General features: G+C 57.6%; 1 protein-coding gene across 2 annotated transcripts; it reads right to left on the minus strand.

Annotated features, from left to right (window-relative positions):
- Positions 1–459: 459 nt before the first annotated feature.
- PLOD1 (procollagen-lysine,2-oxoglutarate 5-dioxygenase 1) lies at positions 460–26,547 on the minus strand. 2 transcript variants are annotated; one of them, XM_087446805.1, is made up of 20 exons: positions 26,316–26,547; positions 24,842–24,889; positions 19,276–19,367; positions 18,077–18,210; positions 17,387–17,550; positions 16,126–16,238; positions 14,470–14,533; positions 12,988–13,085; positions 12,030–12,131; positions 11,324–11,455; positions 9,671–9,792; positions 8,489–8,593; positions 7,942–8,067; positions 7,488–7,629; positions 6,781–6,894; positions 6,110–6,175; positions 5,375–5,479; positions 3,975–4,121; positions 2,790–2,915; positions 460–1,354 (listed from the first exon to the last, which is right to left on the minus strand). In XM_087446805.1, exons 1-20 carry the CDS (start codon positions 26,389–26,391, stop codon positions 1,199–1,201), a joined length of 2,232 nt encoding a protein of 743 aa, XP_087302931.1. In that variant the 5' UTR covers positions 26,392–26,547; the 3' UTR covers positions 460–1,198. The 2 variants fall into 2 exon arrangements, with proteins under 2 accessions (XP_087302931.1, XP_004425654.2); XM_004425597.3 differs by lacking the exon at positions 24,842–24,889 and having other exon boundaries at positions 26,316–26,546.
- Between the last annotated feature and the right edge of the window lie 884 nt (positions 26,548–27,431).

Here is a 27,431-nt window from a genome sequence, read left to right on the forward strand (position 1 = left end):
AAATAATAGTCCCTACCCTAGAGGGCTGTGTGCTGAGTGCCTGGCATGCACAATGCCCAGCCCGCAGCAATGGATGGAGGGATGTGAGCTCTTATTATTAATAAATGCCCTGATGTGTTATCAGTGCTACAAGAAGAATCTGTCCAGGGTATGGCGGGGGCCACCAGAGGTTGTCTGTTCTCTGATGTTCATGTTCATAGGGAGGGTGGTCAGCAAAGGCTTCAGAGAGGAGGTGACACCTGATGCAGATCTTGAGAGATAGGAAGTGTGCCCCAGGCAACCAGAGCCTGGGTCACAGTAAGGATTTACGGAATATACAGATGACATGGAGATCATGTGTGACACAAGTCACCGAGTCTGCTGACATAGCCTTTCTCGCCAACCATGGGCTCTTACAGCCTCTCCCTGTGGACACTGCCCGACACATGCACACTTGCCACCCAAGCATCTCCCACTCAGTGGTTTGGATGACCTTTAATAGAAACTCCCCTGTTTCTGACTGTCTGCCCTCTCTCCGGAGGCATCCGGGACAGGGTGACGCAGTGCAGTGTGTGGACATATCAACCCCCACCCCCAGCAAAGGTCAAGTAGAGGACGCAGCTGTGGCATCAATGCTTTTCCTGTCTCCCAGGAGGTTTTCTCAGTCACCGTCTCCAGGGGACAACGCTTTGTTCTCATGACAGGAGCCATGGAAGAAGGGGCTTCAGCATTCCCAGGGGCCAGGCGGGGACAGGAGTCTGATCCAGGTCTCTGTGTCCACCCTGAAGCTTGAAGCAGAAGTCCCTGGGGCGGCAGCTCTGCCTGGGAGAAGCTCTGGGGCATGGCTTCTCACCCCTAGAGTCTCTCTGGGCAGCTGGGTGAGCCCCGCTTCTGCACAGGTCTCGCCTCGTGGATGAGGCAGAGGAAGGGGGACTGAGTTTTTCAGGAAGATGGGTGGGAGAGGATGAGTTGTTACAATGCAGCCAAAGTGAAGAGCATCTCCCAGGGCTGGGTCCAGAGCACCAGGAAAGCCCCGGCCAAGGAGGTGTGCTCTGCCTCTGGCCTGTGGCCCAATCTCTCCGATGGCGGCTCCAAGAGCAATGGGAGGTCAAGAGCCTGGAGGCTGGACCGGGTTCCCTGGGACCCCGAGGCCCCAGAGGCTGCTGGGCAGTGGTTGTTGGCAAAGAAGAAAAGGTCCGAGGTGGCCAGGCCAGGCCAGTTAGGGATCGACGAAGGAGACGGCGATGTAGCGGGTGCCCTTGGTGGTGGGGAGTCCCTCGTGGTAATGCGTGAGTCGTCCGGGGTGCATGAGGGTCCAGCCCTTCCGGGGGGCTCGGATGGAGCAGTTGTAGCGCAGGAACCGACAGCCCCCACCCTGGGAGACAAGAAGTGTCAATTTTCCAACAGGAAGCGTCAGTTTCCCAAATGGAAGCTGGGCCCTTCCCCTACTGCCCCCTCTTCTCCCATCGGAGCCACCACAGCCAAGCAGCCCTCAGCACAGCCTGCCTGGGAGGCCTGTGGAGTGACAGCCATAAGCTGCCTAAGGAAGACACTCAGCAAAGACCCAGGGATCAAGAGCACTGGCCTTGGAGTCAGGCAGCCCTGGGCAAATGTCGGCTACCCCCTTCAACTAACTTTGTGACCAACCTGAGCCTCAGTTTCCCTTTCTGGAAAATGGGCATTAAACTGCACAGGATTGTGAAAATTAAATGAAATGATACAAATAAGAACTTAGAGCCTCGCAACCTTAGCACCGTGGATATTATGGGCCAGACAATTCTTTTTTTTTTAAATTGTGGTAAAATACACACAACATAAACTCTACCATCATAACCATTTTTAAGCGTACAGTTCATTGGTATAAGTACATTCATACTGTTGTACAGCCATCACCACCATGGGCCAGATAATTCTTTTTTCTGGGGGCTGTCCTGAGCAGGCCTGGCCTCTACTCACTAGATGTCAGTGTCACCCCCATAGTTGTGACAACTGAAAACACCTTCAGATCTTGCCAATGTCCCCTGGGGGGGCAAAATCGTTCCCTATGAGAACTCCTGGTACACTGTAAACTCTCAAAAAAATGACAGGTGTTTTTATGGCTGTCCTTCACAGTGCCCAGCCCCAGGACTGGGTCCCTAAAACCTCTTAGAAAATAGTAGCCTAAGAAGTGAATGAGTGAACGAATGGCTGGCTCCCTACGTGATCACACCTAGAGGCCTCCGTTGGGGCCCTGAGGCCCCCAGACCTGCTCCCTCCCCACCCTCATGTCTCCCTGGTTTCCCCAGCTTTCCCCTCCACACCCGGACTCACCCTGTCCATCCCACCATTCCCAAAGCAGCCCCCTGACTTCCGAGGATGAAAACCCTCAACTCCTGATTACTACTAGCCATCAGTCCCTGAGTCCTTACTGTGGGTCCAGGTAAGCCACTACCTGGAGGAGCTCATTTAATTCTCACGAGTCTATGGAGGGCGCTCTAAGTTTTCCCATCTAACATACGAGGAAACTGAGAGGCTAAGAAACATCCTGAAGCCACCGAGCTGGTAAGGGCGGAGGCAGGACCCAGGTCTGGCAGTCTGGCCTCAGACCTCCTGGGCCCGTACTCTATTGCGCCTAAAGCCCCCTCCCTCCCACCAAATTGTGCTCTGAATCCACCCCTTACAGGCAGCCTTCCCCACGGCCTGGAACCCTTTCTCTCTGGTTCTCTGGCCCTGATGTCCGCTGGGCCCCTCGGCCTCGACCAACCTGTAAGCTGCTCACCAGCCAGCCCGCCCTCCTGCCTGCCCCCTGGGCTGAGGCGGCCCCTGCTCACCTCGTAATCCACCCCGACCCGGTTCAGAGCGATGTTGATGGTGAAGGTGGAGGCGTCGTGGTGCGGCATCAGCGAGGGCTGCTCGTCAGGCTTGTAGCGGACGACGAAGGCCAGGTCGAACTGCGCCTGCGGCAAGGAGGGGGACAGGGAACCGGCATCAGGAGAGGCCACCCACGGCTGGGACGGGCGGGGTGGACAGAAGGGCCCCTCATCCAGTCTGCTGGAGTGTCGGCTCCCCGAGGGCAGGCTTGTTTACGCTGTGTTTCCAGTGCCTGGAACAGCGCCTGGCACAGGAAAGGTTCCCAATAAAAATGTGGGCGGGGCCAGCCTGGTGGCGTAGCAGTTAAGTGCGCGCGCTCCGCTGCTGGCGGCCCGGGTTCGGATCCTGGGCGCGCACCCATGCACCGCTTGTCAGGCCATGCTGTGGCGGCGTCCCATATAAAGGAGGAAGATGGGCACAGATGTTAGCCCAGGGCCAGTCTTCCTCAGCAAAAAGAGGAGGATTGGCATGGATGTTAGCTCAGGGCTGATCTTCCTCACAAAAAAAAAAAAATGTGGGGAGGGAGGGAAGGACAGAGGGGAGGGAAGGAAGAGAAGGAAAGGGAAAGAAGGGGAGGAAGTGGAGGAAAGGAGGAGAAGAGAGAAAGGAGAGAGGGAGAGAGGGAAGGGAAGGAAGGGCGGAAGGAATGAATCTAACCCTCAAAGCCCTTTCTGGCAACCATCTAGGCTGGTGATTCCTTGAGGCAGGGCCCAGGCATACTCGAAGCAGGTGTTTGAGGAAAACCCTTGTGAACGAGGAAGTGACCGAGTGAGGGAAGGAGTGTGAAAGACAACAGGCAGTCAACAGACACGGGTGACGGCGCTACCGAGAAACTGAGGGAAGGAACGCGCATGCCGGCCAGCTAGCTGGGGGCTTGTTTGGTGAGCTGGCACACAAGTCACTGAGGACTTGGAGGAAAGATTCAAAGGGGTGGTGTCAGAGGTTCCAGGCTGAGTAGCCTCCCCCTACCCCAGACTCTTGCCACCAGAGGCCCCGCTTCCTGATGGGAGACTTCACTCCTGCCTGGAGACCAAATATTTAGGCCTCTCCCCCAAGCTGGGAATGCTTCTCTCCCCTTTGCCCCTCTCCTCTCCCTAGTCACTCCCCCCTGGCCCTCGTCCTGGCTGCCCCCCAGGCGTGCCCACCCTGGTGTAGTAGCCGGGGTAGAGCTTCTCCGTCATGGGGGCGATGTACTCCACCAGGAACTTGTGCCACTCCCGCTCGAAGCTGATCTGGTTCATGTGGATGTCGATGGTTGGCACGTTTTCGTAGCCACCCTGGATGCGGTTGTCCTGGAAGGGACCAAGGAGAGTGTGGTAAGCAGAATTCTGAGATGGGCCCCCAGGTGCCCACTGCCTGGTGTACACTGTCTAATCCCCTCCCCCTGACCTGTGGATACAAGGGATAAGGTTAGGTTATAGGGCAAAGGTGAAGGGTTTTGCAGATATAATGAAGATAACTAGTCAGTTGACTTTGGGTTATTCAAAAGGGAGATTATCCTGGGTGGGCCTTTAAATGAGAATCTTAAAGAGAGAGACTCTGTCTCCTGCTGGCCCAGAAGAAGCAAGTCACCATGAGGTCTCCAGCTGTGGGGAAATGAATTCTGCCACAAGAGCTTAGAATAGAACCCTGAGCCTCAGATGAAACCCTAACCCCACATGACACCTCAGATGAGACCCTAACCCCCTAGCTGACATCTCGATTGCAGCCTTGTGAGACGCTGAGCAGAGGACCTGGATAAACCACACCCAGATTCCCGACACACGGAAACCCAGAGATAATAAATGGGTGTTGTTTTAAGCTGTTAAGCTTTGTGGTAATTTGTTACACAGCATAGAAAAACCAATGCGGAGGGCCACAGGTTAGCTCAGGCATTGGAGTCCCAGGGCTGGCCTGACAGCTGGAGCACAAGGCTTAGCCAGACCTCAGAACGCATGGGCTAGGCCAGCTACTGGGTTCTGGAGATTAGCTCAGCCACCAAAGCATGTGGATTAGCAGGTAATCAAAACCACAGGTTAGTCCAGCTGCTAGGTCAAAGGTTAGCCTATCTCTGAGGCACACAGGCCCAGAGGCTCATGTGCCTTTAAAAATGGTTCCTGAACTTTCCCAGATGAGTGCAGATATGGGTTTCCTCCTTCAGGGAACACACAGCCTCTCACGTCTGCCACGCCACTTGCTTCTGCTGTCTGGTGAACTGGGCACTGACATCACTTCCTAATTCCTCCTCATCCCACACTTGCTCAATCCCCCCACCCAAAGCCCATCTGGGGAAGGAAGCTAAATCATTCTAATAACAAACCAGGAACTGGAAACCTCGCAATTTAAGATTAAGGCAGCTCAAAGTCACCCAGCGGCAATGGCAGTTTGGGGACCAACACTCCACCCCGTTTCTCAATCCCTCTACCCCTAAGTGCCAGCCCTGCCAGCACTCCCATCTAAAGAGTCCCAGAGAGGTTGGCTAGCTGGCCAGGAACAGAGCCCAGAGGGTGGGCACAAGTGGAGGGGCAGCCTCCCGCAGCCCCAGCCTAGGCGTCTGGGGCCCCACCTTGTTATCTCCCAGAGACCACTGGCCGTAGTGCTCCATCTCCTCCACCAGCTCGTCACAGGCCGTCTCCGTGAAGATGGGGAACCAGTAGACGTCCGGGCAAGGCTGGGGAAGGTGGGGACTCAGTCATGGGGGTCCACAGTGCCACCACCGCCTCCTCCCTCTGCCCCCACGGCCCTCTGTGCAACCCGCCGCAGGCAAGACCCCTCATGTGGTCCATGCCCTGCCCTACACCCCGGTCTATGAGTCCTCCAAGTGTCCCCATGAGTGTCCCCATGGAGCAGGGGCTCAGCGAGCTGCTAAGGGAGAGGGAAGCAGAGCTCAGAGCTGCCCTTCTCAGCCGAGGTCACAGAGCTCCCAGCGCCAGTGGTGGGAGGGGGGCAGGGATGTGCATATTGAGGGAGCAGAGGCCCCACCCTCCGGGGGAAGCAGAGAAGCACCTGCTTCTCACTCCTGGCCCATGGTCCGCAGCTGAGACCACATTTGAGGATGTTTTCTTCTTTCCTGCCTGGGCCAGGGAAGAAGCCTCAGGCCCCTGCAGACTCCAGCTGGAAAGTGCCAACAGAAGGGGCCATCCTGCTGCCCATTCTCTTGCCCATAGCCCTGCCAGAGCAGAGAAAAGCGCCTCCCCTCCTCCCCCAGGTCAGCTGGTTTCGTTCCTCCGCCCTCCATCCCTGGAGCAGGTGCAGGGTGGAAATCTAGCAGCTTCGTTCCCAGAGGGCACGCAGCCCTTACCATCTCCACCAGCTTCCCCGCCAGGGCCTTCGTGTAGTTCTCGTGGATGTACTTCTCCTTCCAGTCCTGTGGGGAAGGGGAAGTGGGCTAGGGTCCTCGGGCCTGGCCTAGGCCAGGTGGGGCTCACCCCTGGCTCAACTCCATGGATGCTCCAAGAGAGGTTCCTCCCCCTAGACCCCGTGCAATGTGAGTGAATGTGTGCCCGCCTGGGTGCACAAGTGTGCCCACAGGAGCTGGTGTTTGCATGTGTCAGTACACATGTGTGCATGTGTGTACAGGTCTGTGTGCAGGTCAGCCACAAGCTCGCAACATCTAGGAACACTTCACAACTTTCTCCTCCTCTGATCATCATAGCACCCTCAGTGATGAGTCAGGCTAGGACAGTATACCCATTGTAGAGCTAAGATAACTGAGGCCCCAAAGGTCGAGAGGTTCAATGAAGTCACAGCCGATGGGCCACAAACCTAGGATCTGACTCCCGGTCCCTCCTCCACTAGATGGCGCTGCCTCTCAAGTCGCCCTCCTCTCACGACCCAAATCCTGCCCCTCAAGCCCCGGGGCGCAGAGGTAGGCAGATGGCCCACAGGGTCCCAGCCATTGTCAGGCTCTGAGAAGGAGGCACCTCAGACCACAGGATCACTGGGGTCCCTGCCCACCCCCCAGGGCCTCACCTCCGGGTTGCTAAACACCTCCCAGAGGTCGTTGTGGAGGTGGGTGGTCTGGTAGCTGTCCAGGGAGAGCAGGTGGCCGAAGGCGTGCCGGTTGGTCAGGAACAGGAACACGTCCTGCGGAGAGCGGACAGGATGTACGAGACCCTCCCCCACCCTGCATGCCCCAGAAGGGCAGGACTGCAGCCTCCTCTGCCCACCAGGTTCCAGTTCACAAGATCAGGGAACAGAGTGCAGGTCACCCCATCTCCCCAGTGCCCAGCCCAGGCCTGACAGGGAAGGGAAGGCTTCCTGGAGGACTGAACGGGAATGAAAGAACGAAAGTGTAAAAGAAAAGGATGGTGTTCTAATCTTCAAGTTTTGGGCACGGGGGGAAACATCACCCTGCTGTCACATTTAAAAAATAGCCACAAAAAAATATTGGGTGGGGCGTTGGGAGAGGGTAAGGGCACATTACTTGGAGTATGTTTAGGTGGAAAGTTTAGTTTTCTTTAGGCTCTGTCAAAAATGTAAATAAAATAGATGGTGTAAAAACTGGGTCCACTACAATGATCCCTGCAGACCCTGGGGACCAGCACTCATGCCCGGTGCCCCAAGTGCCCCCACCGGGCCCTGGCAGCCTATGAGCAGCCCTGCGGGAACCTCAGAAGCTCCAGGGCCTATGGCTCCCTGTCAACAGGGCCTCTTCTGACTGCCCAGCCCAGGCTGACCTGCTGCCGGATATTGGCACAGAAGGCCATGTCGGGGTCCAGCTTGCTGTGGTGGAACAGATCTGTCTGCTGCAGCTCAGCCCGCAGGGCACTGCCCTTGATCAGGTAAACGTTCGAGATGTAGGGCACATTCCAGACGCCACTAAAGGAGAGAGAAGAAGATGGAGGGGGCCGCAGGCCAGTGGTGACGGGTCACAGGCTGGGGGTCAAGGGCCAGGGGGAGAGGAAAGTCAGAGGCTGGGAGAGCCCGAGAGTGCTGATCTGATTCCCCTACTCTGGGCACGTGGGCCCAGGATAATTGTCAGGAAGTCCTTCTGTGTGTCTGACTGCAGTCTTCCTCGCTTCGGGTTCAGCAGGAATTTGAGGGCAATAAGGGTAGGGATACTGGGGAGGGCGGTGCTGAAAGGCCAGGGGGAAGAGAGATGAGGGTACCCCCCATGCTGCAGGTACTTACACACGGCGTCGCTGCACGATGTCCACGTAGTCCTCGGAGCGGGCGTAGTAGCCATCTGCACTCAGTGCCCCCCAGAAGTTCGACCACAGTCTCCCGTGGCGGGTCATCAACGGGGCGATGACGTTCCTGAGGAAGGGAGCCCTCAGTGGGAGTCCCTCTGCCCCCTGGGAGTGTGGGGCAGATCTAACCAGGAATGGGGAAGAGGAGGGCGAGGGCCTTTCAACCTACAGGCACCTCCCTAGGGCAGAGCCTGGAGTGGGGTCTGGCCCATCTGGTACATGCTCCTTCCCACAGGGCAGCCAGGAACAGAGGGTGGGAGTAGGGGCAGCTTGGGGCTTGTAGCAGGGAGGTGGGGAACACCCCAGACCACGGCAAGGGTGCCAGGCAGAGGCAGGCCCAGGGTAACAGGTGAGGCCGAGGAGGAGGAGGAGGAGGCAGGAGAGGGTCTCCCACCTAGGGCCCAGGCCCATGGTAAGCAGGGCTGGGCTGGGAGCCCTGGCTCTGAGGGCCTTCCCACCAGCCTGCGGCAGCCCACCCCCAGCCTCACTTGTTCTGCTCGATCAGCAGCCGCAGGGTCTTGGGCTCGGTCAGGGCCACGTCGGCATCCACGCTGAAGTAGTAGGTGCAGCCACGGTCCTGCCGGCATAAGTCCCTGCAGGGAGGGGGATGCAGGGTCAGCGGGGCTGGGGCTCTGGTGCCAGCCTCCCTGCCAGGATCCCAGAGCCACCCTGTGGGTGCACTCTCCTCCCTTGCCCATATCGATGATCACCAGGTACCAGCAGAGGGTCTTTAGAGAGACGGTCAGCCCAGTGCAGGTTGGGACCAGCAGCCTGGAAGGTCCCACCCGACTCTCAGACCCAAATCCTGGGCCACTAAGCTCTCAAGATGAAAGCCCAGACCTTGGCAATCAGTGTCAAGTGCCCTGAAACCCATGGTCCTGGGGAGCATGACCCACACACAGGTCCCTACAACACCTGGGGGGGGGGGTGGTAAACTGGTTCTGCCTTTCCGGAAGGCAGTTGGGTAACTTGTACTAAAAGCCTTAAAAATGTATGTTCTTTTTGTTTATCTGGCCCAGGGCTCACCAAACTACAGCCCATGGTCCAAATCCGGCCCACTGCCTCGTTTCATACAGCTCTTGAGCTAAGAATGGTTTTACATTTTTAAACGGTTGGGGAAAAAAGTCAAGAGAAGTCACGTGAAAATCATAAGAAATTCACATTTCAGTGTCCATAAACAAAACGTTTTGGAGCCCAGCCACGCTCACTCATGCTGCAACAGCAGAGTCGAGCGGCCGCAGCAGAGCCCACAAAGCCGATTTACATAGATTTACTATCTGGGCCCTTATAGGAAGTTTGTCAACCTCAGATCTGGACTGTCTAATGCGTCTACAGTCAACAAAAACTACTTGTTTGTTTTAATAAAGGAAAAAAATCAGAGGTTGTTTCTGGAATTGTCAGCAGTTATCTACTTCTGGCTCTCCAGTCCTTCCTCTTTCTCTGATTTGCTTCCTGAACCCAAATGATGCTGCTCAGCCCAGCCCAGGAGCCCCTAGGTTGGCCAGACAGAGACTATTTCCCCTTTTGACAGATGGGAACACTGAGGCCCAGAAAGGGGCAGGAACTTGCTGGAGACGACACAGCCTTCTGCACGCCTGTCTCCTGGCCTGGTGCCCCTCCGCCCACCACCATCAGCAGACATAACGACAGCGCCCTGGCCCCCAACTCACGCGCCCATGCTCCTGGCGTCAGCGTTTGCCACCCGCACCTCGGGGCCCACCAGTTTCACAGACTTGTACTCGCCGCCGTGCTCTGCCAGGAACTGCCCCACTTGAACCTTGTGGTGTTGCTCCTGAGGGGTGAGGGGACGGAGGATGAGGATGAGGACAGAAGATCAGAGACCACAGCACTTCTGGCACTGCAGGCTGCTCTCCCGCATCCCGGCACATCGCTGGGTTCTGCTTTTCTACCTCCAGACCTTTGCCCATGCCAGACCATCTGCCTGGGGTGCCCTTCCCTGACCATCCTTTGACCATCCTCCCCTGACCAGACCAGGCCCACAGGCCTCTTAAGAGCCTCTGTCACCAGGACAACATCCCCTGCCCTGCAGGTCCCACATCCAGAATCGCTGAATTCTCCTGGTCTGAGGTGTGGCCCAGGCACCCGCTTTGCACAAAACGTTCCAGGTGATCCTTGGACTGCGCTTTGAAAAACTACAGTCCCTACCCAGGGCCGCCTGCACGGGGAAGCGGAAAGAGCAGAGTCTTTAGAACAAAACCCAGGATTTAGAGCGAAGCCCGGCTCTGCTGTGATTGGCTGTGTGACCTTGGACAAGTCTCTTCATCTGTCTCAGCTTCCGTTTCCTCCCTCGTAAAATGGGAGGGCGATCATGCCTCCCACACAGGGTCCCCGTAAGAAGTCGACAAGTCAGACGGAGCACACAGTAGGTCCTCCAACACGGCCTGTGACACTTCTCTTTCTACACAAAGTCATAATTCACAAGCATGCTGTTTGATGTCTCCAGGGAATCTGGGGGCCTCCCGAGGGCAGGGCCTATATCTTTCCCGTTTCCATGTGGCACGCTGCACAGTCGAGTGAATGTCTGTGACACAGGCAGAGAGCTGAGTCGAGTGTGGGCCCTGGGTCCCGGGGGGTGGGGTGCAGACTGCAGGGCTGAGAGGTCTCAGAAAGGGACGACCCCAGATGGGGCAGCTGAGAAGACTTTAAGGAAGACCCAGAGCTTTGAGAACAGGTAGGATTTGGAGAGTATATCTGGCATCCCAGTTAGGGAAACCGGGAGAAGCAAAAGCTGAAAGGCGGGCCTTTGGGGGGCTAGGAAGGAGAGGCAGGACAGGGAGGGAGCTAGGAATGCTGATTCCAGGTCTGCTCCCCACAGAACAGCAGCCCTCAGGGCCTTCCCCGAATCCCGAGAAGGTCCTCAAGGAACGAAACCAATCTGACTATCACCAGATCAAAGTAGGAAGGACTGATGGGGCGGGGAGGAGAACAATGACAACAGCTAAGAGCACCTCCTATGTGCCTCCTATGCGCCAGGCACTCTATGCACTTCACATGTCAACTTTTCTAACCCCCGCAGCAATTCTATGTGGTCAGCACTGTTATATCCCTATTTAATCAATGAGAAAACTGAAGCACAGAGAGGCTGAGTAACGTGCCCAAGGTCACCCAGCCAATATAAGCAGTGGCACTGGAATTCAAACCGGGCCATTCAACTCAGGAATTGGGGGATACAGCCCACTGCCTACTTCCATTTGGCCCAGATAACCCTGGTTCAGTCAATTCCTCAGGATCTCAGGCCACCTCGTGAGGCTGGGCCCTTGACCCACGCCACACAGCGACCCCGCCAAGGGCCTGCTCCTCACGTGGTTGTGAATAAAAAGCTGCATCTGTTTCCGGGGGTAGCGGAGGCGCAGGAGCCGCTGGAAGAACAGGGACAGGAACGGCGTGGGCTGTTCGATGAAGACGCCAACCAGGACTGTGGGCAGAGCTTCGTCCTGCATGGGGAGGGGTGGCACAAGAGTCCAGTGATGGTGGCCACTGCGCCGCCACTGCTGAGCCCCAAGGGTGGCCTGAGGGGTCCAGAGCCAGAGGCAGAGGTGTGTGGACTAGCAGGAAAGGGGCCTGGCCCAGGGGCCCCAAGCAGGATGTGCAGGTGGACAGAGGCAGGGACTGCAGGGGAGCAGCAGGAGGATGTCCCTGCTGGGGACGGGGAGCAGCATGAGCCTGGACTTGGAGTGACTGATGGCACGCTGTCGCGAGAGCCTGGCTGGCACAGGGTTTGGAGTGGACCATGAATGAGGGGTAAGGTTCACAATGAGGGGTGAGGGAGGGGGCTGCAGGAAAGCCTGAAGGACCAGGCAGAAAAAACCCGAACTTAGGCACCTGGGGGAAGTTGGAGCCATGTGTAGTCTGAGAAGGCTTCCAGGAGGAGGCGCCTGGGTGAGGAGGAGGAAGCAACCCCAAACAGGGAGGTGGCCCCTTTACCTCCCACCAAAGACAAGTCTCTTCTAGAATCACCCGTCCTCCCCCATCCCAGGGGACGGAGCCCCCAGTGTCCGGCAGCCTTACCCCGATGCCCTTGAGGCTGCGCAGGCCCTCGTCACACACAGTGCAGCCCGTCTCAAAGGTCCAGAAGCGAGGGATATAGTTGCCCAAGTAGTTCAGCTGCAGCTGCCGGAAGACAAGAGGTCTGAGAGAAGCCGGGCCAGTCCCACCCACCCAGGACCACCGAGTCACATCTCCCTGGGCCCCTGGTGGGCCCGCACCCCAGCCCTCTACCACCCCTAAGGGGGCAGGAATGTGACTTTATCGGGCAGGTCTTGGAGAGCATGTTCGTCCCCCCGGAGGTCACCAAAGTTGCTCTGAGGGAGAGCAGAGGGAGGACTCGACGCTCTGGTGCTTCATCTCTGCATCTCCTGGGAGCTTGTAAAATGCAGATTCCTAGGCCCCACCCCCTCAGAGATTCCAACCAAGCAGCTCTTAGATGGGGTCAGGAAATCTGCATTTTTAACACGCTCCCCTCCCTCTCCCGTCCATATGATTCATGGGTGGTTGAGAACCACACTCAGAGAAATGTGCTGTGAGCTGGAGGCCAGTTCCCCATGGGCCGGTCTGCACCCCAGCCCCTTCTGTAGCCCCAGGAGTGCCGGGACCAGTCTGTCCTGTTCATGACTGACTATGCCTCACGCCCTGTGCAAACACTCAATAAATGTTAGCTGAATGAAGAAATGAATCTGCCCTGGGGTGATGAAGTCCAGATGACTCAGGGCAGCCCAGCCTAGGCCTGGATGGGGACAGCGGCCTCCTATGTGTCCTGTGGTCCAGCAGGGATGGACAGGGCATCACCGACCACCACAGTAAGGAAGGAAGGCGCCACACTGAACTCAGATGTGAGGTCAGAGGCGGCAAGCTCACACTGGGGCCCAGGTGGGTGGCCCTGACCCCAGAAGCTGTGAGGTCACAGTGAGAGCAGAATCGGGGCTCCGGCCCCCCTCCCACTCTCCCAGGGGCCAGGGCCCCTCCTTACCTTGGTGGGCCCGTTGCCATGAATCAGGACCGGGAGGGTGTCATAGGCCAGGTTCCGTGCTCTCACATGGCCCATTTCAAACTTGAGCACGACCTCATCTGGGGGTTAGAAAGCACAGCCGTCCAGCATTAGGCCCAGAGGCCAAGCTCGGGGCTCGTGGGCTGGGCTCGAATCCTAGCTCTCCCCCAGTGACCAGGGGGTGGCCCTGGGCTAGTCACTTCACCTCACTGAGCCTCAGTCCCTTGTCTGTAAAATGGGGGTAAGAGTGGGAGGATTCCGTGTCCAGCAAGCTCTTAGCCCCACGCCTAGCCCATCGTGAACATGGAATCCACAGCAACCCCTATCATTTATTGTGATGACTTGTTAGAGCCGGAAGCAGGAGCTGGGGGAAAGTGAAGACCTGAGCCATCCCAGCTCCAGACACAGCTCAGAGAAGCCCCAAGGGCAGGGCCTGGGAGGCGCCTGCTCTCACAGGCGTGCAAAGCAGCCCAGACCACACCGGAAGGCCTGGGCAGGGTGGGGACAGATCCCGTCCTGGTGGAGAGAGCCCTGCGGCAGGTCCTATTACCCGTGCTCTGAGCCTGTTAGTTGCACTCAAGACAACGGGCGGAAGCTGCCTTGTCCGACAGTTACAAAATGCAGAGGGGCCTTTTCTTCTCAGAGGCCTGAGAAGATGCTGGGGAGGGAGGCCTTTGTGGTGGGTGGTCCTGTGAGGGAACCCCCTCTGTGCAAGCTCCTGGCCTGCCCAGGAGGTGATCTGGACCCAGCTTCTTAACCTATGCTCATGAACTCACAGAAACCACAGCCAAAAGGATGCAATGTTTCTGCACCTTCCTGGGAGAGGGGCCGTAGCTTTTAGCAGATTCTCAAAGGGGTTCATCTACCCCATAAAATCACCATGCAGTGATCTGATCCAACTTCTCTTTTCTAAAGATGGGAAAACTGAGGCCTGAGGGGTGTGTGTGTGACTTGCCTGAGGTGACCCAGCAAGAGAGTGGCAAAGCAATGTCACCACCAGCCACAGGCTTGGGGCCAGCCCAACGGCATTTGTGGTTTCAAGAACCAAGCAGCCTCTGGCTTCCCAAGTGGTCCATCAGCTCCCTGCCAGCTCCGTGTCCGCCCCCAGGCCAGGAAGCCTTCACCCGGGAGGTGGGAGGCAGGGGAAGGAGGTGAAGCAGGGACCAGGGACGCAGGGCAGGGGTCGGGCATCTGCTGTGTGGATCACCCAGCTCCTCCCAGGCTGAGTGGTTGCCTCCCTGCCCCTGGCTCTGTGGACCGACCTCGTGGCCCTCCTTTCTCCACCCCCAGAGAGACACAGCTCTGCCCCAGAACGTCCTGGTGGTCTCTGGGGACCTGGGGATGGGGCGGGCGACCTCCCAGCACGATGGCCAGAGAGGAACCAGCTAGTTCTCCTCCTTGGGCTCAGGCCCTGCCTGGAATCCTCACCTCCTTCTTAGCACCCCTCCCCATGGGGCTGCTCACCTAGGGCTCCAACCAGGTTCTGGAAGATACGGCAGCGGTGGTCCAAGGTGATATTGATCTGCTCCTACAGGAAAGAGGGTGCCAGGCTGCAGCAGGGACAGGCTCCATCACCCCCAGTGTGGGCAGCCTGCCCTCCCACCTCTGCCACTTCCTCTCCCCACATCTGCTTTGCCCTGTCACATCAGGGCAGCTGGGAGCCCTGGGAAGGCCAGCCAGTGGCCAAGCCCTGGGATCTACTGATCTACTGGCTCCATTCACAGAGACCTAGAGACTCTCAGAACTGGAAGGAATCTAAGGAAACAGCTGGTTCCACAACAATAACAACAACCATAATAATAACAAACGCTTGTTTAGCACTTTCTGTGCCAATCACTATTCTAAGTATTTTATATATACATATATATAAATTAAATTAATCTGGACAACATCCCTATGAAAAAATACCATCATTATTGCCTTTTATAGGTTAAAAAACAAGGCACAGAGAGGTTGGGTAACTTGCCCAAGGTCACACAGCTAGTAATTGGCCAAGCCAGCATTTGAACCCAGACAGCTTGGCCCTGAAGTCCCCGTACACGGCACAATGCTGTCTCTTCAAGATATGACTGTCTCGGGCCGGCCCCGTGGCTTAGCGGTTAAGTGCACGTGCTCTGCTGCTGGCGGCCTGGGTTCAGATCCCTGGCATGCACCGACGCGCCGCTTCTCCGGCCATGCTGAGGCCGCGTCCCACATACAGCAACTAGAAGGATGTGCAGCTATGACACACAGCTATCTACTGGGGCTTTGGGGGAAAAATAAATAAATAAATAAAATTAAAAAAAAAAAAAACATATGACTGTCTCATGGAACCCTAGTCCAGGCTGAGGAAGGGCAAGTGGCACTCTAGGCTTGGCCCTCATTCCATCGAGAGCAGCTCCACTCTTACGTTTTAGACCGTGTGTTTCTGCAAGCAATGTCACTGGAGGCAAAGGGGAAGGAGGAACGACTGAGTTAACAGAAAGATCAAGTTAATAGTTTTCCATTGCATAAGTCCAACCACTTCATTTCATCATTTCATGGATGATAGAAACCGAGGCCCAGAGAGGGGAAGTAACTTACCCTAGGTCACACAGCACAGTATGGATGGGGGTTGGGGAGGTAAACAGGGCAAAATCCAGGAATCCTGGCCTCCAAGGGCTCCCTAAGATTACTGCCTGCCCAGGGGACACTGGCTGGGTCTAGGGCTGCACTGGCCTGGTTCTGCCACCTCCATTCCCCTCGATGATCCCTGTTTCAAGACAGGCTCAGAAGCCTGTCAAGATCTCATCAGCCCCCCAGGAACCTCCCCAGGTAGGGGGGAGGGGCAGCTCAGCCTGTCGGTTCCTTTCATCACCACCACCTGACACGCGGTTGTAAATTCCTTGTCTCCCCGACTCGAGGGTCCATGAGGGCAGAGACCTCGACTGTCTTGTTCATTGCCATATCCCCGCCCTGCACCTGACAGTGTCTTCCACACAGTCGGCTCTCAATAAATATCTGCTGAATTAATGAGTGAATCGATGAATGGATAAATGGGGGTGTTAGGCCCAACCCAGGGGTTCAGGCCTCGGGGGGCTGCTTCCAGTGCAGCCTGGCCCATGGGATCCAGGATTCCCAGCCCCGCCTGCTGCCTCTTACCCTCTTCTCTGGGTCCAAGAAGATCTTGGTGTAAAAGAGCTGGTCACTGTCACTGTCCTGGCCCTCCCACTCGGCCACCAGTTTGCTGAGGCTGGGGGCATAACCGATGAAGCCTGGGGATCGGTGGGGGGACAAACAGAGATAGACACTTAGCTTTTGTCCTCTAAGCCAGGGGTCTCTTCCCAGCCTCCCCTCTCATCTACCTCCCACTGCTTTACCCACAAGCCCTGCCTCCTCTCAGAAGTCCTCCTGGATTGAGAGGAGGTGATGTCTATAGGCTGGAAATGGCCTGCCAGTTAATGCCACTTGGTGAGGAGTTCCCCCTGAGCCCAGAGAGGAAGACAATGGTGCCCACCTAACGGCACCAGCTTGGGTGCTAGGCACCACATAGGTGGTGAATGAATGGATTAGACCAGGAGGCCCTAGAGAGCAGAGCTGGCAGGGCACAGGCTTGGAGCCCCTTTTCTACAGTTATCTGGGAAACTTGGCCCAGAGAAGGGCAGAGGCTGGGCCAAGGTCACACAGTGCACAGGGGCTTAGAGGGAACAGCCCACACAGCTCCCTGGCTGGAGTGCAGACTGGTAAGAGGAAAAGCGAAGACAGCCAGAAAGGGCCCACTGCCACCCACCCCAGGGGCCACCTCCACCCCTGGGCCAAGGCCAGGCCAGGCCATCTGGATGTGCTAACTCTCGTGGCCAATGGGGAAAAGTGGCTGCCGGGAGCAGATCCCCCTTCCATGGCTGGACAGACTAATCCAGAATAAAATACGGATTTTATTCTCTACTCAATGGGAAGCCATTGAGGGATGTGTATGGATTTGCATCTGGCTGCTGGCAGAGAACAGACTGGAAGGGGGTGAGCGTGGAGGCCGGCAGAGCAGTTCCCAGTCTATGGCAGATGGCCAGGAGCCTGGTGAGGCGGTGGCAGTGGGTGTGGACTGGAGAGCAGAGTCAAGAGATCTTTCCAGGCGGGAGTGATGTGACTCGCCGACAGACTGAGGTGGGGGAGGGCAAGGGAGGAATCAGGGGTGACTCCAGGTCCTGTCCTGTGCAGATGGGTGGCCGTTCATGAGATGAGAAAGACTGCAGGGGAGCAGGTTTAAGGGTTAAAAAATCCGGGGTTCTACTCAGGACATTTGTGTTGGGGGCCTGTGAGATGTCTGTGTGGATGCGAAGCAAGGGGGGATCCGCACAACAGCAGCGGATGGACCCCTCTGGAGCCCGCCCGGCCCCGCCACACACTCCGCACCCGGGCTCCTCACCTCCAGAGCCCAGGAACCTCTTGCCATCAGACACCACCGGGTACTTGGCCTCCAGCCTGCGGTCTGGGTAGATGAGCTCCTCGGCCGAGAAGACCACCTGGCTCCTGGCCTGCCGGAACTTCTTCAGGAGCTCTCGGGGCCCCGAGGCAAACACCACGTCATAGCTGTGGCCAGAGCCAGAAGACAGGGCAGGGCGGAGGGGGAGCAGGGGGAAGATGCGGCAGGGCAGAGGAGAGCAGGGGGAACCCGGGGCAGGGCGGAGGGGAGCAGGGGGAACACAAGAAAGGGCAGAAGTGAGCAGAGGCACAGGCAGAAGGAGACCTGGATCAAGGCTCCCCATGAATCCCCCTCCTCCCACAATCTGGGGACTGGATCTGCCCTGTTGTCTCTGGCCCTGCCCGCCTGTTCCCATCCCACCCTGGGCAGGGATGTCCCCATAGCCCGTGCCCTTCTCAGGCTCAAAACATGGCTCACCACACCTGGGCAGGTCCCCTGCCCATCTTTTCACCAAGAGTGGGAATGGGCTACACCACAGGGTCTTTCTTGGGGTCCAGAGACCCCCTAAAACTGTAGGCAACCTTAGCTAGAGTGACCCACTCCTTATCCCCAATGTCCTGGGAGGGCCTCATTCTAGAACAGTCTTCTATCTCTCTGCTGAGGGCCCCACCAGGGAAGCTCCCAGCCACCTACCTGTCTGTGAAGAGAATGACCAGGTCCTCCTTGTCTGCGTGCTTCTCCAGAGCTTTCTTCAGCAGCCGAACCTTCAGCCCTCCGCCTGCCGACGTTTCCTTCTCCCCATCCCAGTCCTCCCCCAGGCCCAGCGCCTGCAGAGAAAGGTCCTCAACGTGGGCTTCTGGTAAAGAACCAGCTGGCCAGGCAGATTCCTACCCCCACCTGAGCAGTGATCATCTCTGCTTCTGTCTGTCCTGCAGCTCCTCCCTCTCTTGCGGGGAAACCTCCTACAACATGGGTGAGGTCATGTGACCACGCCTGGCCCATCAGAGTGTCCCATCCCTCCCGCAGCCAGAAGTTTGAGCACGTGACCCAAGCACGGCCTATCAGAGTCTTCCCTGGGACTGTTCTGTTAAAACTAAGGAAAGGCTGTCTTGTTCTGCTGAGGTTAAGAACCCAGGGCATGTGAGTCTGTGGCTGGTGGGCATCTTGCCACCATTTAGAGAGTGCATGTCTGCAGATGAAAACAGGGCCTAGAGATAGAAAGACAAAGCCCTTACCATGCTGCTCAAACCTCTAGATCCAGCTGTGCCTGAAGCCACCCTCTGCTTTGACCCTCATTCATGTGAGCTGATACACTTTCTTTCTAGCTTAATGCCACTAGACTACAAGTTGTGTAGGCAGTGCCATGGTCTGTCTTGTCCATCATTCTATCCCCAGTGCCTGCCACTGTGCCTGACACAAGGAGGCACTCAGCACACTCAGCTGAATAGAGGAATGTCTCCCTGCAGGGCTCAGCCCCACGGACTGCACACAGAGGACACCAAGCCCATGCCACTGATGGACTGGGCATTAGCCCGTGTTTCTTTAGAGCAGTGTTTATACAGGCAAGATCTCCAACCCAAAATCACCTGGGGGGATTTGTGGAAATGCAGATTCCCAGGCCCTGACCTCTACACTAGTCACACCCCCCAGGTGAGTGTTTCACACACTAACGTGAGCACCACCACATCCCTCCCCAGTCTCACTCTCCACATGCTCTCCATCTCCAGCACCTCCTAGACTTTGCCCACGTTCTGCCCCCTCATGCTTTTCCTAACTCTTCTTCATCTTCCAGGCTCCAGAAGCTTTCCCTCTGGCCCCAAGTCAGTTTGGGAAGGGCGGACACCCAGCTCCTGAAATCTCGGCTGTCTCTGCCCTGCCCAGGGGGCCCTCACCTGGATCTTGTAGTTGAAGAACTGTGCTGAGCGCTTGAAGCGTCGGAACCCCTCGGACTCCTTCGTGGCCACTGTGAGGACTAAAAGGTTGTCTGGGGACAGAGAAGGGTGCAATGAGTGGGAACGGAGGATGAGGAGAGCCGTTCCCAGTGACCTGTCAAATCCCCGTAGGATGTGTCTTCGTGTCAACCCATTACAGACAAGGGCCCAGGGAGGAAGGGATGCACCTAAGATCACTCAGCTGGTTAATGACAGAGCTGGGACACAACCTAGGTGTCCCAATTCTCCTCCAGGGCTCCGTCCACCTGGCAACTGACCAACATGACAGGAAACGTCCAGAGCAGAGGTGTCTGCACCTTGCATTGTGGGACTGGGTCTCTCTGGATTTAGGGGGCTCTGGCCTCGCACAGGGGTAGAGGGATGGATTCGCTCTGAATGCTGAACACCAGGAGGACCTCTCTGGCCAACGTCAGACATTAGCCCAGAGATGACCACCACTTTCCATGCCTGCACTCAGGGCAGACATTGCTAATCAATCCCAACAGACTTTCTTGCTGAGCCTCACTCAGCCTTTGATTCTCCCAACACCGTGAGAACCAATGAGAGTCAGCCTGGAGCGGAAACCGACTTGAAATTCCAGACTTCGGCCAGAGCAGGTGTACCACCTTTTTAACAAGGGACCTCTCAGGCTCAGTAGTGTGGTTTCACCTCTGCAATAGAACCTGCTGGAGACAACTCCCCAGACAGCATCTCTGGGAGCCCTGGGGAAGCCCCTCCTAGACCACACTTTCAGGCTGTGTTTTCTCAGAAGTGAAGGCTCTGTAACTGGCCTGCCTGGTCAGAATCCTAGCTCTGCTCCTTACCAGCTGTGTCACCTTTCTGAGCTTCAGTTTCCCAAAGTAAAACAGAAATAATAATAGTACCTGCTCCTCAAGGCTACTGGACTAATGAAACGAGATCCTTGTTGGGACGCTGGCACGTGCTAAGAGCTATTACTGGTGCTGATTAGTGAGAGGCAAACGCCTTGCTCCGGCATTCAAGGCCCTCGCTCATCAGCCGGGTGACACACTCATTCCCTCCACTGAGTGGGCCCCACTCTAGGCAGAAGTCTCACCTTGCTGGGCTCCTCCCTCCTGCCAGGACCCCTCCCTCTGCCCTTTCTCTAACCTCCCTCCAGGTCCCAGGGCCAGTGATGATGACACCTTCTCTGCACCACCTCTTTGAAGCATTCTCAGATTTCTCCCGACCTCTCTCCTCCCCTCAGAGGCAGGACCCCACTTTGCAGCGCTCATCACTGTTTGACGGGGCGAGCCTCACTTCCCTGGGGTCCAGGATTTAACACTTTTCCAGGTGAACAGACCCACCCAGTGGCCAGGCCAGCACAGGCAGGTAAGGCCCTCCCACACCCCGACCCAGGACGTCAGGAGGAGCCTGGGCTAAAAGAACAAAGGGGTCCAGCCTGGCAGAGCCGGCTGAGCAGAGGCCCAGGCTGCTGGCCCCAGAGCAGGGGGGCTGGCTCCAGGCGGCCCAGCAGAGATTGGCAGGAATCCACTGGGGGTGGGCCCAGGGGCAGAAGGCAGGTGTGGAGAGAGGAGGCCTCACCACCCAACCCTAGGATGCAGGAAAGAGGGGTGCTGCTCACACTTGGGGAAGGGCTCCCCCCAACTCCTGCCAGGATGGTTAAGTCTCCCCTTAGGTGAGGAGAGCCAGAGCCACCCACTCTGAGGCCCTCTTGTCACAGACAGGGGCTGCCAGGGACGGGAAGAGTGTCACATTTCATGATGGAAAAGGCCAGCGTGTGTCTGTGTAAGATTCTGGATTCTTGATTGGAGCAGGGCTCCTGAAGTCAGGAAGCGGGGAGGGAGCGGGGAATGGGGTGGTGTGTCTCGAGGCCCCTTTCTCGAGTTCCTGCTTCTGAATAACACTAAACTGGCTCACTTTTATTGAACACCTTCGGCATGCTGGATTCTGTTCTCAGCACTTGACACATACTAGCCCACCCCTTTACAGTTAGGAACCAAGGCTCAGATGTGGTAAGTAACTTGCCCAAGGGAGCCGGGAAGTGGCAGTGCCAAGATCTGGACACAGATGCATGGACTCAGAGTCGCCTCTCTTAACCTCTGCGTGCACTGCCCAGCCTGGGACGGCGGCCAGGCCATCCGTCTCTCCATCTGTCTAGCTGAGGTGGAGGGGAGGGCTCTCCCCACACCCCATCTTCTTCCCACCCAGCCTGTCTCTTCTCTGTTGTTCTGGCTGCTGCCACGTGCCCCACTGTGGCCTTAACAAATCCTGGGTTCCTTGGTCCACACAGCGCCTGCTCCCTGGCCAAGGACCCCACGAGATCACCCAGTCCACAGGATCCCAAACCTGCCTTCAGCATCACAAGGGAGGCTGTGAAATCCAGACTCCGGGCCCTGGCACAGAGGTCTGAGATGGGCCCAGGAGTCCGAATCTTCACTTCCCAGGTGATTTCTGATGTCAGCCGCATTTGGAAACCTCTGATCCACCTCATCACCTGGTCCTGACTCTGGGCCACAGTGCAGGGGCCTGGGAATGGTTCACAGCAAGGGAACTCAAGGCAGGCCCCACCCCCAAGGGACCTTGGCATCACCTCTCAACACCCCCACGAAAGCTGCCTCAGTGAACCCAGCCTGCACCCCATTCCCTTGTCCTGCCTGCAAAACTTGCTCCTTCCCCTAGAGAGGCCCCAGTCCACCTCCTCCAGGAAGCCCTCCTTAATCTCATCTCTTATCTGGGCAGTCCTCGGCTGGTGCAGCCTCCGTGTGCCCAGAAGATGATATACCAGTACAAACCTACTCCTCTCCCTTCGCCAGGCCAGGCCCCCAGCTGTATTTCCTTGGTCTCCCTCTCCCTCACCATGGCTGGGACTGAGTGAGACTCTGGCCTGGTGCACACTGCCTGGCCTTTGGGAGCACCGTGGGAAGGTGATTCTAGAAGCCCTGCCATCGCTGAGCCCTCACTAGATGCCACGGGCTGTGGGAGGTGTGATACATTCCTTATCGCATTTAACTACCAACACCCTAGGTGGCAGGTGATACCTCCATCCCCCCTTCTACAGGTGAGGAAACTGAGGCACGGGGAGGCTAACTAACCTGCCTAAGGTCACGGAACCTAGAAGTGAGAAGGAAATGAGCTGGAATTCCACATGCCCGTGCTCCTACCCTCCCCATTTCCCTGTCCACCACCCTGGAATGCTGGGACTCGGGATGCAGACAGTCCAGCATTTCCAGCCACCTCCTCAAGCCTCCCAATGTGGGCACTCAGCTCCCACCACAGGGTGAGGACTTTCCCTGACTCACCGCCGGGCCGGGCCAGAGCTCTGGGCAACAGCAGGGTGACAACATGGAGGGTTCGGTTTCCGAGCACCAGGGCCCTGCCCACCTGCTTTGTCCAGTCCAGCCGGCCTGCCTCGGGCTGAGGGCAGCGCTCTCGGCCCTCCCGACCTGCCACCCCAAGTCCAACAGTGGTTTCCCCAGACAACGACCCGTGACCCAGGGTCAGCAGAGATAAACAAGGCAGCAGAGGGGAATAGCAGAGACAGATTGCTGGGCACTCACTATCTGAGCCTCTCTGTGCCTCTGTTTCCTCATCTGTAAAATGGGAGTAATAACAATAATAGTACCTTCCTCCAGAGACTCTCGTGAGGATGAAATGAGCTAATGTCCATCAAGTGCTTAGCACAGTACCTGGCCGTGGCGGCCACATGGGCTCTTGTCAAAGGGAGCCTCCCCTAAGAGAGGGAGCTGTGCAGGCAGGTGCTCCCCTGGGGGTCGGGGATGGAGAGGAGCCGCCTTCCTGAGCAATAATGATGCAGAGAGGCTGAGCTAGGGGGCTTGTGGGGAGTGCAGACATCCCCCTGGGGTCTGAAGAGAAGGCTCAGAATTCAGGCCTGGTTCAGCTGTGCTCTGGCTGACGTCCCCTCCATCCCAAGCAGTGCCAGCCCAGGCACGGGCGTGGACAGTCAGTGTGGGGGCCTCGGCTCTCAAGGCATTGTCATGACACACCCGGTCTGCTCTCTGGGGAGGTGGGAATCAATGAAGTTCCTCCCCCATCCTCCAAGCCCACCCAGGGCTGGAACAGAAGCCAGAAGCAGAGACCGGCAGAAAGGCAGATGTGGATCCCAGTGCCCAGCAGCCAGCTCTGCCTCCCCTGGGTCTGGCCTCCCACTCATTCTGCCGCCTCCGGTCTCCTCAGACTCCCCTCCTGACACACACACATCCAGCTGGGCCCTCCCTGACTCCTGGGACATTTCCAGCTCCTACTGTGGAACAGCACGACCTGGAACCCCCACCCGAGCCCAGCTCACATCCCTGGAGCCTCGGATCTCAGCAGCTGTCAGGCTCCGGCTGGTCCTTCCCTCTCCACAGCCAAACCATGGCCTGCAGGGAAAGGTGTGAGCCCAGAGAGAGAACAGGGATCAGCCAGAAGCCTCTGCAGAAGGGAAAAAGGACGTGGGGCATCTGGACTCTCCCACCGCCTCAGCTTGACGGAAATTTGCTTATTTGGATGCTTTTTTGTTGAAGGTCCTTTCCATCCCCCACATTGCTCTGGGGGCTCCCCCAGGACAGAGCAATGCCTCCCTCCTCAGGCACAGGGCTCTCTGGGAGCAGAGGGTGTGTCTCCCCCATCAGATTGGGTGTCCACTGAGGTGAGGAGCTCTGTGTCCCCCCTCAGATTGGGAACCCCCTGAAAGTGAAAACTCCATCTTTCTCCCCATGTGCCGAATCCACAGGTGTTCAGGTGCGGAGGGGGACAAGCTGCCGAGCATCTCCACCCACCACACCCCCCAAGACGCCACAGCAAATCCCATAGCAAAGGCCTTGCCGTGCCCCCGTCCCCGCGCCTGCCCCAGTGGAATGCTCCTCAGCAGCTGCCCCAGCCCAGCCACCTGGTGCTGGACTGGGCGTCCTGTCCGGCAGGGGAAGGGAGGGGAGGTGGGCTCTCTGGGGGCTGCTGGCGGGAGGTGACACCAGTCAGTGGGCAGCTTGGGCAAGGCCTGCTGGAAAAACTACCATCCCACTCTGTCCTCCTAGCCAGCAGGCTGAGGGTCCCTCCTCAGCTGAGTCTGGGGGAGTTGAGCAGGCTCCTCCAGGTAGCGCCTTCAGGCAACAGCCACCCCCATCCAGAAGTGGGGGTCAGCAGGAAGGATCAGTGGGTCTGAGTCCCAGGCTATGACTCCACCTCCAACCCGCTGTGGCAACCTGAGACCAGGTGTTTAACCTTTCAGGGCCTCAGTCTTCCCATCTGCAAAATGGAGCTAATGATTCCTTACTTATCAAAAGGTCTGAATGGAGCGAGAGAAGCACAGGGCCTCAACATGAGAGCTTCCTGACATTAGCCCCATGCCTGGGGACCCGCTGTCTCTCGTCCACCAATCAACGATCTACTTATGTCTACGAGGTGCGTTAGCTGGATTATCTCAGCAACATCTGAATCCTGCACCCTCCATGGGGCCTGCCTTGTGTCTACTCGGCCCCCTCCCATCACCTGCTGGGTGTCAGGGCACCTGCAGCCTTATCATCAACTTGGTCCCTCCCTGACTCACCTCTCTGGGCTTCGTCATGGGCAGCTGGCGTTTCTCTCCTGGGATGGTCTGGGGTGGAGGGAGCCCACATCAGCAGAAGCAGGGGAAAGAGAGGCCCAGGAAAAAACAGGCTATTAACAGGACTTCTGGCTCCTGGCCAGTGAGTGGACCTAGGCCACAGGCCCTTTGCACACACCACCAGCCCAGCCCTGAGCGCAGCACCTCCCTCACTGGATTTTTGACCTGTCTTACTGCCCTGCTGGGATACTCCAAAAGCTGGCAGCACTGGCCCAGAAAACGCCTTTATGAGCCAGGCAATGAGCTGAAGCCTCACCAACAGGCCTCATCCCATGGACTCCTTGTAAGAGCTGTAGGGGTGAGGTATAGTGCCCCATTTTGCAGACTAGAATACCAAGCCTCACGAAGATTAAGCACCACCGGCTTTACCACTGCGAGATGTGTGGCCTTGGGCACAACCTGGCACAAAGGAGGTACTCAAAAATGGTTCCCACCCCTGCCCCAAGCCCAAGGGTCTGCTATACCGCCACTCTGCCCCCTCGGGCTCCCAGGTTCTCCTGGAGGGTGGGCCAAGGGAACAGGGCTCCATGGGAGGTGTGGCCAGTTCAGCTCTGCTTCGCTGGGATTGCCTACAGTCTATGCCCTCTTTGGGGCTCTCAGATGCTCAGCGGGCAGCCCTGGAGGCGGCCCAGGGAGGGCTGGGGAGGAGAGAAGCACCCACTCAGGATAGTGGGGCCCACTTTGAAATCCAGTCTGCCTTGGGGATGTAGAAGGAGCACTAGACCTGGAGTCCAGCAGACCTCAGACCAACCACGCCAAGGCTAGACAACCCTAGGCAGTCACGGCACCTGTCTGGGCCTCAGTTTCCTCATGTGCAACTTGGAGTGATTAAGGCCCACCTGGCAGGGGCAGAGCAGACCACAGAGGACACAGGTGAAAGTGCAGAGGGCTCTGCAATGTGAGCCACTCATTCCACCTCCACCCCCGACCCGGCCCAGCAGCCGATCACCCCCATGGTTGTGAGGCCTAGTGGCTCCGAGCTGGGCTCAGGAACCAGACACACCTGGTGTCAGTCCTGGTGGGTCTTGGGCAAGTGAATCAACCTTGGAGCATCAGCTCGCCCAGCGGAAAAACGGGTTTAACAGAATGCTCTTCCGAGGGTTGCCATCATGCTTAACAGACGCCTGGCCCATCATAAGTGCTTCATAAATAGTAGGCATTGTCATTATTATTGTGAGTGCTATTATCACTCGACCCTCTCAGTGCTAAATGGGACTTGGGCTGTCCCTCCCCTCCCAGCTGCGCGAATGTGGGCACCGCAGCCCCAAGAGAGGAAGTGATTTGTCCAAGTCACCAGCGAGTCAGTGTCAGGCAGCGGAACCCAGACCTCCTCGGAAGCCCAGGCCTCCCACACAGATTGGTCCTTAGAAAGGCAGCCCCCAGACCAGCCCTCCCGCCCCGATCCGCACGCCCTCACCCTCCGGCTTGGCGTCGCCCTTCGCTGGGGCCAGGAGCAGCCAGCCCAGCGGGGCCAGGAGCAGCAGAGGCCGCATGGCCGAGGTCTGGGACGTCCGGCCGGCCCGGCGGCGCTCGCAGGCTGGAAACTTCGCGAGGGGCCCGGCAGTCCCGCTGCCACGCACTGGGCCCGCCCCGGGGGCGGTGTCGCGCCGCCCCTCTCGTCCTTCCCGGCGGCTCCCGGGGGAAGGGTTTTCCTGCAGACTTGCCCGGACCGGGGCGTCTGCGAGTCGGGGCAGCTCCCTCGGCCCGTCCCCGCGGCTCCCGGGTCCTTCCGCCGCCCGCCCTCCGCCCTCCTCGAGGGTGCTTCACCGCGACCAGGAAGGCGGGGGAGAGGGGGCGAGGCAACAACGTCTATACCTAGATTCCGCGCCGAGGCCTGAGGGTGTCAATAACCGTGAGCCTCAGTGTCCTCGCCTGAAACGTGGGGATGATGACAGCACCTAGTCATCGGGTCTTGCCCGGGTTAATGACTTTGCTATCTGTAGTGCACTTAGAACAGCACTCAGGAGTTCATTAGTCCTTCCCCAAACCCATAGGCGGGAGGGTCTGAGCCCGGAGTGGGGGGGGGGGGGGGAGCAGGAATGTGTTCATGTGTTCGGAGGCATCCACACCCCTGCCCAGACCCTCCTGGCTGCTGGAAATGCAGACAGTGCATCACGTAATCCGCCTCTATGTCCCTGGGAGGCCAACCTCTGAGCCAAGGAAGGTCTTGCTCCAGAGGTCGCATTGTTAAATGAATGAATGAAAGAAATTGTTAAGAGCCTCTTCACAGTCGTGGGTCTTCTCAAAGCCCAACATCTCAAGGGTCTCTAGAACAGGCTCCCGGAGCAGAGGTCAGCTAGCGGCATCCATCCATGGGAAAAAAAACCTTCCCTTCCTTAGAAGAGACCCTCAGACAGAGATCACAGAGCCTCTTTCCAGCAGATTAGGCTCCAGAGGAGTGGGTGGTGGGTACCACCCTGGGTGGGCGGGGGTCCCCCCACAGAGGGAAAGGGCAGAGGGAGGAGGAACATCATGATGTCAGTGAAGAAGCCAGAGCAGGCCATGCGGAGGTGCTGGGAAAAGAGAAACCAAC

This window comes from Ceratotherium simum, chromosome 22, assembly GCF_057802395.1.
Source record: "Ceratotherium simum simum isolate JZ-2026a chromosome 22, ASM5780239v1, whole genome shotgun sequence".
Lineage (NCBI taxonomy): Eukaryota > Metazoa > Chordata > Mammalia > Perissodactyla > Rhinocerotidae > Ceratotherium > Ceratotherium simum.